The sequence below is a fragment of the Echeneis naucrates genome, chromosome 22, assembly GCF_900963305.1.
Source record: "Echeneis naucrates chromosome 22, fEcheNa1.1, whole genome shotgun sequence".
Classification (NCBI taxonomy): domain Eukaryota; kingdom Metazoa; phylum Chordata; class Actinopteri; order Carangiformes; family Echeneidae; genus Echeneis; species Echeneis naucrates.
The window spans coordinates 18,481,763-18,491,355 of NC_042532.1; the positions used below are offsets into that span (position 1 = coordinate 18,481,763).

A 9,593-nucleotide genomic window follows, 5' to 3' on the forward strand; every position below is an offset into this window, starting at 1 on the left:
TCCCAGAAGGTGGCCGGTAAAGCTGCCTGAAAAACGCCTGAATAAAACTGCTGTCGGCTCGTTTTTCACAGTTTAAGCTTAGCTCTGGCGCTTTTTGTGCCCCCTTTGGTTGATCGTATTCTCCTTCTTTATATTTTTCTTCTTTATATCAAGCTTTAAACCAAAATCTGGTTTTATTTGACTTCCGGTCTGGCGTTTTGAGGCGGCCGGTCACGAGGTCCGTCATGCGGAAGAGTTCGGGGGATCTTCGGAGACAAACCTGCGGGTTCATCAGCCGGACTGACTCTTGTCGGTGGCTCGTCTCGCACTTTTGCACCAAGTGTTTGGTTTGTTTTCGGTGAAAAATGTCGTCGGAGGAGTTTGAGAGACTGAACGAAATATACAGATCTCTGTACGAAGAGCTGAAGCTGATCCCGGACCGAGCTGTGAGCAGCCACGGAGGTAAACAGTCCGGTGCAGTCCTGCCGTCCCCGCTTTGACACACACTTTACACGTTGTGTTGTTGTGTTGTTGTGTTGTGTCTGCAGAGGAGAGGAAGAGGTTGGTGAGAGACTTCGATGAGAGACAGGGGGAGGCTGAGGAAGTGGTGAGTCCAGCTCTCTTTGTTTACTTTCACCTTTTAGCCAAACTTTAACATTAACTGTTACTGAGCTTGCCTTCTTTTTGCACGAAGTGTCAAATAAAATGAAACACTGATGTGATTGATGAATATCAGAGTTTCAGCCTCACTGACTCACTAACGCTCCGTCTCCTACATTTAAAAGCCTTTATCTCGAGTTCCCCTTTCACAAATGTTAAACCGACAGATAACAATGTTTAGAGAATTAAAAAAGATGAAACAGATTTGTGTATCAGAACTCCCACTGATCATCTCATGAGCCTTTACATTCATCTTGTGTCTTTGTGTGTGAAATTGAATATATGATAGTTCACTTTAAAAAAATATTACATTCTGCTGACACACTAATGCCTCTATAATAAACATCTAATATTTATGACCAAGCCTGCACTTGTATATTTTTATTTTTACTACAGTGGTATTTTCTGTGCAGACCTCATACTGTTTGATGTATTTCTACATTGCTGTGATGGTACTTTTACTTAAGTAAAGGATTTTAATACTTCTTCCATTACTGACAAAAATGAGTAAATGAATCCTTTGATTGTTTCATTGTTCACTATAAAACAGTGATTACAAACATCTTCTCCATCTTCAGTTACAGGGAATGGAAGATGAGCTACGTGGTGCTCCATCTTCTTTTCGAAATGCTATGAGCACAAAGCTGCGTATGTACCGCCGTGATCTGGGCAAGCTGCAGAGGGACATGAAGAACTCTGCTCCTGGCTTAGGCTCCTCGTCCCAGCCAGTGAGAGGAAGTCATCATGGCATTTATTCAACAGAAAATGAGCAAAGTGTGAGTGTTGTGTCACATCCCTGAAACAAAGAAACTCAAAACAAGGTTAAGAAACCTCACAGATATAAAGCGACAATGTAGAAATTTGCTACACTGATTATTGGACAAGTACAAACGTGAAAATATCTGAGGGAGCACTGGCATGTTAAGAGAAGACATATTGCTGAGAAACTCTTATTTTTTCCCCATAATTAGTTGACGCCTAAGGCGGTAAAAGGACCTGAAGATATTATTTGTTGTTGCTGTCATAACAAGTGTTTTTGGCCACCTGTGCAGACACACCTTCAGTCCCAGAGAGCGTTGCTGCTCCAGGGCACAGAGTCTCTGACCAATGCCAGCCAGAGTATTGAACGAAGCCAGCGACTTGCTGCAGAGACTGACCAGATCGGCACAGATATCATCGAGGAGCTGGGAGAGCAGCGGGAGCAGCTGGACCGCACCAGAAACAGAGTGAGCTGGGAATCATTATATGGGCAGAGGTTGTGTTGCTGTTGGAATATATTCACTTGATTCGGTTGTTTCCCTCTTTTGTGAATTGAATTGATGGCATGGCTAAAGGTTAGGATGGTTTGGACTAGCCGTGCTTTTCATGATATCATTATTAAAAGGAGCTGTTGAGTGTGTTGTCATCAGACTGTCTTGTTAAATATCGTTTGTGTTTTTTGACTGTGTAGTTGGTGAACACTGGAGAGAATCTCAGTAGAAGTCGAAAAATCCTTCGTGCAATGTCACGGCGGTGAGTGCAGTTTTCACCTGGCCTTTGTTGTTTTTTTTATTACGACATGAAAATCAGCAGGAATCCAAATCTGTGTGATTTTGTTTTGTCTTGTAGGGTGATGACAAACAAGCTGCTTTTAGGTGTCATCATTTTGATGGAGCTGGCCATCCTGGGTGCCGTGGTTTACCTGAAGTTCTTCCGACGATGAGCAAACTGCACGACCCGCAGAGAGCCGATGCTCTGGATCCGGGGCAAAGTCACTTCCTCTACATCCTTCTCTGTTGACTTTCCAGTAGCAATAATGCTGTTCTGCTGTATTCAGCCAACTGTTCCTGTGAGTTCAGACAGGGACAATGGGATGCTTCATTCTTAAAGCGAACCATTAACTGACAGAGGGTTCTGTCCATTCAGGTGGATGATGTCCATTTGACAAGAATATTTTGTTGAACCTGTTAATGGACCTAACCCAAAGAAGCTCTGTGGACAAACTGTGAACTGAAATTTGCACTGTTTGCTCAGACTGTTGATGCCTGTAATGAGGCTTCTCTGGACTAACATTGCTGGCTGTTACAGGTCTCAGAGATGATTCTCTGGGAGATTTTACTCCAGTCAGAGAAGAGCCAACATACTCACACATGTGAGGGCTCTATGAAATCATACTGCCATTGGCACAGCAGTTCTATGAGGTTTCATCAATTTTCAGATTGGGATGCTTTACTGGTAGTATTCAACACAACTGTATCATTGATCATCTTTATACAGCTAACACTATGTGATGAAATGGCACGAGCTATTTATTTTTATAGTGTCGTCATGCGTCGTATCCAAATGGTGGTATTGAGCTAATTTTTCCCATTCCAAGCACCAAGGCCTGGCATGCAGCGTTCTTGAACGGTTGATAATGTTGTGTAATCTCTGTACGATACAAAATTCCCCATCAGAAATCGACTTTGGTGTTCTTTATTTGACAGTCTACAGATAATTTAAGTTAATGTTCAACCTCAGTTTGCTTTGTGATGATTCCAGGAAAGGTAGCCAATCAGACTGCTGTTAAAAACACAGTTGACATCAACAAGGCCAGGTTAGTGCTGAATAAACACCATCTGTTACCATGGAAATTACTTCTCAAATAATTGGTGATAAGGCTATTTTTTTGTGATGTGTTCCCGAAGTGGCACATCTGCCACAATGTTTTTCTTCCGCATGACAAAGATATCAGGCAGTCCTGGAGTGATACCAAGGACAAAAACATGTTTGGTGACTTTTTTTTTTTTTTTTTTTGCTGTTGTTGCTTTTGACCTGGACACTTGACACTTGTTACGCTCTTTATGAGTACAAAGGGTAAACGCAACCTAATGAGAAATATACAGTGAGCTTATGTAAGTCCAAACATTGTTGTTTGACCATGCTAGCATTTTTTTTCAGGCTTGGCTCTGTCAGTCCAAACGGAAACATCTCAACCTTCTTTCATTTATTTACATTTGTATGATGTCAGTTTCATTGAGGCAGATTGAAACCTGATGGTGTTCAGTGGGGTGCAGTCCAATATTCATGTTACACAGGATGGCCAGTGTTCTATTTTTGTCATTTATATTATTAATGGGGAGACTGTGGGGAATGTAGAATTAAAGAATGTGTCTCAGAGTTTGAAAGAGGAAATCCTTACACTTCACAGAGAAACTAGGTCTGCTTTTTTTCATACAGTAGATAGGATTTTATTTTAAATGTAAATAGTTCAAGTCAAAGACCTACATATATACACTATGTGACTCACTCAATATTGATACAATTTTTTGGGGGGGTAGATGCAAACTATTGAAATTGTTATTTCTTGTTCTCTTGTTCTCTGTTATTTCTTGTGCAGTGACATGAAGGCGTAGCTTAGTGTGCTGACTCACAGAGCCAGCTGGTGTGGCTGCAAGATGTTGAAATATATTGAAATGAAATGATGGGAAGAAAAAAAGACACTTGTACACATGAGCAAAAAATGTAATCATATTTATGCAAGACCAAAATATAAACTCTGTTACAAGAACAAGTCACTCAGTGGCCAATTTAAGTCAAATATAAACCAATTCAGGCTTAATTATGCTTATGATTTTTTTGATTTCCAATTAATACTGATGTAATCAGCAACAATTGCTACATGCAATAATTCTAGTACATGTATTGTTAGGTTCATACAAAAGTAAACTCTAAAGAAAATACAGTAACCACACATGGTCCAAAAGTGCAAACACATCATTTCTAGTTTTTACTAACTGGCACAGCCACAGAACAGTACGTCAACGTTAGACTGCGGACTTCAAACCATAGCTGATATGGTTTATCATACCTCTGAAGCAGGTTCATTCTCTTGCAAACGGATCACAAAGATGTGGCGTCTGTGTCCTCTAACACTTATTACTGAAAATAAAGGAGCAAAGTAAGTTAGTCTTGCTGTCAAAGAGTGGTAATCCCATTTGTGCTTGTTATAGTTTCTAGATTTCATGAAAGGCCTTCTATGCAAACCTTTCTCCATAAATTCCCTCAAGCCCCTATCGAGATGTATTTTTTAATAGTTTAACATTACACTAAACAGGAGGAGGTGGGAACCAAAAGTTCAAAACTTGAGCTACTGTTAGAGTCAGTCTTTGCAGTTTTGTATTCAAAACTGCGGAATGCTCAGGGATGATGTTGATTCAGTCCATAGCTTTGCTTCCTACTCTCAGAGGCAGAGCTGCTCTGTGTCGTTTTTCGCAGATGGAATCTCGACGATGGAGACGTGAGCTCCTTCTCTCGTCTGCCCGAGAGCAGATGCAATGACGTCGACTGCTAGAGAGGCGGTGGCCTCCACAGCTTCAGGGTTGGCCCCCAGCACGGGGTTTACTTCTACCAGGTCCATGACTGACAGCAGGCCTGCCCATCAACACGTTCACAGGTTAGATACAGAAACCTGACAGTAAAATTCATTTTTAATAACGTTTTTTTGCAGACATTTCTGTACCTGTGTTGTGGATTTCCTCTGTGATGTAGATTCCCTCCCTGTAGGTCAAACCACCATTCACTGGCGTTCCTGTGGCGGGAGCCAGGGATGGGTCGAATGCATCGATGTCAAAGCTCAAGTGGATTGGTCGCTGCTTTCTGTTCAAGAAGGAGATAGGCAATCGTTGGGCTTAACACATAAATCAACAACTTTTACTAGACTGACAGCATCAAACGTAAATATGTGGCAATATCGTAGGAAACACTCACCTCGACAACAGATGGTCGAAAGTGACCTCCATGACCCTTTGGATGCCTAATCTGTCAATGTCCCTCATGGTGAAGTACTGGATACCCAGGTTCTTCAGAATGTGGCTGCGAAAAGCGAAAATGAAGAAAACATCAGGATGAATTCTCAAAGTGCTTCTGTGGTTCAAAAATGTCTTCACGTTACTTACTGCTCTCCAGGGTCGACGTCCCGCAGGCCGATGTACACCAGGTCCCTCGAGCTGAGGAAGGGCTTTGTCCAGGAGAACCCTGGGATATCTGGCATCTGTGGTAGACAAAGAATTGATGTAAACGTGAGGGGATTTTTAAAAATGGACAACAAAGTCTGATATGTACACTTGTTTTTGATGTCGGTTATTTTTAATGCCTGATAAATCAGCCTCTCTCATTTGCAGGTTGCAGCCTTATTCGTCGTGGCTGAGGTGTTTTATTTGAAATGCAATACAATACAATACAATGTTGAAAAACAATACTTAATATTTTCCCTCACCTTATCTTGCAGCTCTTTGAGCATGAACGCCACAGGCTGTCCGTGGAGGTTTCCCGAAGGAGAAGTCATGGGCGTGTTCACGTCTGCGTGAGCATCGACCCAGATGAGACACAGGTCAGGACACTGCTGGGCATGGCCACTCACTGATCCGATAGCAAGGCTGTGAGAGGACGAGGACAGTCTCTTAAAAATCGAGTGTTTGTACGTCTCAAATTTGCAGGGGGTTGGTTATAGGAATGTGGTAAAGTGATACTAAACTAAACATGTTTTATATGTCAAGTACAAAAGTACATTCAGTACTCTACACATTCATGATTCTGACACTTGCCTGTGATCACCTCCCAGCATGATGAGGGTGTGCCCAGCACCGATTGCTCTACTCACAGCACTGGACAGCATCTTATTAGCGCCGCCCACATTGCGTGGAAACTTCACATCCATGTAGGGTTCGTCCTTTTCAAGGTGGCGGAAGTTGAGGTCGCCAAAGTCGTGGACGGAGTAATCTGAGAAGACAAGAGCAGGCTGCCATTATTTGAGGACACAATGTGCACAGTCACCCTTTCGGTGTTGTTTAGAATGATTATGATGAACAGAAGGCGTTCACAGTTTAAGACAAGGTCATTGTTTATAGACAAAGCCTGGAGTCAAATCTCTCATTGGCAATCTCTGTTTTGAGGGAAACATCTGTATTTTCATTCAGTCAGACTACGCCGAGTCATTCCACGCCTGTGTAATATTAGTGACAGAGCACTTTCCATTCCCTTCCCACGTCAGTTCAGGTTTCAGTCGGTGTCAGTCACCCTGAGCTCGGCGGCTGGACAAGTCCAAGACTGAAAAATTTCCACTCAGTTTGGGACACAGACGGTGAAGTAAACAAGTGATGTGATCCACTATATTGGGGCTTCATCAGGCAATGTGAGCCTTGAAGGCAGTGTAGTGTTACTCTGCTGATCTTCAGGGTTCATTGCCTTTCATAGATGGGACAGGAATAGCCCTTGTCTTGCTGCAATGATAAGCATCTATTGCAGGACAATTCAAACAGTCTGTTATAGCAGAGACAAGTAAGTTCTGCCTCTTTACCAGAAACATTCGCCTTTGCTGCTGCTGCATGGACCAAAGGTTTGCAGTCGTACAGTCCAGATGGTTTTAGGTTTGATTAGATGAATGAATGGTTTTGTTTTGTTTTTTTTTTTAAACAGTTTTTATGAACTGACCCTGACTGTAAAGATTTCACAGTGCCATGTGCAGTTAGTTCAGTTCGTGTTTGGTTTCACGTGTTGGGCACAGTTGGTGGCATAGCAGCTACCATATATCTTTTTTCACTGCTGGCAGTTTTACCTCAGGACACCTGGAGAACCACTCCTCGTGGAGTCAGTGCCACCATTTTCAGCCTATCATTTGGACAATCTTTGATTTTATTTATTTATTTTTTTTTTTACTTGAACTTAATATATAGATAATAGAGAACTTAATAGCAGGTTATAATAGAACAAAAACAAACATTTTACAACAATACTTTGGCTAAAAAATGTTCAATCTTAGTAAGCAATTAGAAATTTTCAAGAATTGTGTGTTTTTTTGTTATTATTTTGCTATTATTGCTAGACTAATTAATAAAAAGGAATGATCAGCATTGTAGATTTCTTCTACTGGGAAATATTTCTGTGCCTTGAACGAAAAATTTTATTTTCTAGAATAAATGTCAAACCAAAAAACGAAAACGTATTTATATTATATAAATATTGGAAACCATTCAGCCCCATCTGCAGGATGCGTGATGAGGGCAGTCAGGACTGAGATTGCTCAACAGCTGATGTTTACAGAGGATGAACGGATGTCAGGGACTATGCTGGCTCTCTCCTACTCAAATTAATTCAACTTCAGTAGAAGAAAAGGAATAGCAGCCTTGTGTTTAGTGCATGGTGCTATTCTCTAACATAATAATATATATATATATATATATATATAAGCCTAGACTTCCCCTCTCCATCAAAGAGCACCCTCAGTTTGAGACTTATTACAGTATTATTATTATTATTACACTTTTACACTTATTACAGTGTGCCATTGCATTTATAGTGATCCCATAATTGGCTATGTTTATTTTCTTTTCTTATAATTATGCGGTTTTGTCGGCACAGTATTGGAATTACATTGTCATTTTTCTTTTTTAACATAATCTCGGTTGACTTTATCAGGCTGAATGGTTTTGTATCAGATGTTGGACCATATTCATCTCCAGTGTCCTCGGTGCTCCAAAGGGATTTATCACTTATCAGTGTCTAGACCAGAGACTGTAAGTCGACTAGTCTGCCTCTGCGGTGACCTTCATATTAAGTGTTGCGTGTGAATCTGCCCCTGCAGAGTACCTTTACATAACTCTTCTTTGGATGGGCGGAGGAGCGGGTGGAGGCGGCTCTGCTGTAGGTAATTTTATGCACAATGCATCCCAGCAAGTGTCCCCTTTCATGCACAAAGCAGCCACGGAGGAGGAGACTCGGCCCAGCGGTGACGCCGCAGTGGAAACAATGCAGCCGGCCTCGTTTCCGAGCAGGAGCCGGAGATCGAGAGTGACTAAAAGAGCCATGTGGCAAGCCGACATAAAGAAATCACCCGGTTTCCTCACTGCCCTGTGACGACTCATCTCCACACGAAGGGCCGGCGGGACTTTCTGCTGTTTCTGTAATCTTCCTTTCTTTTTGGCTGCTGCTGGGGAGTCTGAAAGGAGCTCCGCCACGAGTTAGTCTAGTCATCATCATCATCACCCGATTTCTTTGGTTATATGACTACAGATCACATGAATCCACCATTTAACTGATCCTCCTGCCCGATTTCTCGCTCATGTCTGATTTATAAAAGACGGATCACTTTGTTCTGTCAACAACACGCAAAAAAAAAAAAAAACCCTCCATGGATGTTTGTATTTACTTCCTCCTGGTGATATAACCGGTTGAAAACCTGTGAGTGGGGGGTAAATCAGTTTCTAATTGGCCCTAGTTGTGTTAGACCGCTCCAGTGTTACATAACGCAGAGGGAACCGGATGCCTCCTGTTATCTCTTCGACCTACCGAGACCGGAGAGCCGGTCGATGAGGCCGGCATCCCGGATGACTTTCGGACCGTGCTCCACACCTCCGCGTTTCTGTCAGCAAATCAACACAGAGAGGACTGGTGTCAATGTCCACTTCAACGCCGAGTGCACAGAATAAATAATAAACCAGTAAATAAAGCATTTCCTTACCTGTCCTCTTGAGAACGGAGCGCCGAGAACAGCCACAGACTGAGCTCTGCTCTGCCGGCAGCTGTGGCTCAGGTTATTTCTGAGAAGGCGGAATAAAGGTCCCCTCAAAGCCATTGTACTGATTTTTATCTAGAAGAAGAAGAAGAAGAAGAAAATTTCACCCAGGGAAGAGCCCGGTCTGATTCAAACCGCCTCCAGTCACCGGCCGGGAAAGTCTGACGAAACTGCGGTGAGACGTTGCCCTGGATGGATGCTGCTGGGGGGGGGGGCGCTCTTATGGCTCCGGATCTGTTTAATATTCATGAGCTGGTGGAGGACAAATAGCGGAGATCGACCATCCCTAATTTGTTTAAATATATTTTTTTTAATCCTTCTAATATGCTAAGTGTTTCTATTTTTTTAAACGCGGTATTAGCTTTTAGTTTGTGTTTACGCGCTGCCCCATATATAGCGTCTGACGTCAGCCATAATGACACAC

General features: G+C 42.3%; 2 protein-coding genes across 2 annotated transcripts; one reads left to right on the top strand and one right to left on the bottom strand.

The window, feature by feature from the left end:
* The first annotated feature begins 221 nt into the window (after positions 1-221).
* vti1b (vesicle transport through interaction with t-SNAREs 1B) lies at positions 222-5,049 on the top strand. Its single transcript, XM_029493418.1, has 6 exons — positions 222-441; positions 528-586; positions 1,218-1,415; positions 1,692-1,865; positions 2,090-2,151; positions 2,248-5,049. Exons 1-6 carry the CDS (start codon positions 345-347, stop codon positions 2,339-2,341), a joined length of 684 nt encoding a protein of 227 aa, XP_029349278.1. The 5' UTR covers positions 222-344; the 3' UTR covers positions 2,342-5,049.
* Positions 4,109-9,387, bottom strand: arg2 (arginase 2). The gene is made up of 8 exons (XM_029493411.1): positions 9,116-9,387; positions 8,944-9,016; positions 6,204-6,378; positions 5,876-6,035; positions 5,556-5,650; positions 5,368-5,472; positions 5,120-5,256; positions 4,109-5,031 (listed from the first exon to the last, which is right to left on the bottom strand). The coding sequence occupies exons 1-8, from the start codon at positions 9,227-9,229 to the stop codon at positions 4,841-4,843; spliced, it is 1,050 nt and encodes a 349-aa protein (XP_029349271.1). The 5' UTR covers positions 9,230-9,387; the 3' UTR covers positions 4,109-4,840.
* Between the last annotated feature and the right edge of the window lie 206 nt (positions 9,388-9,593).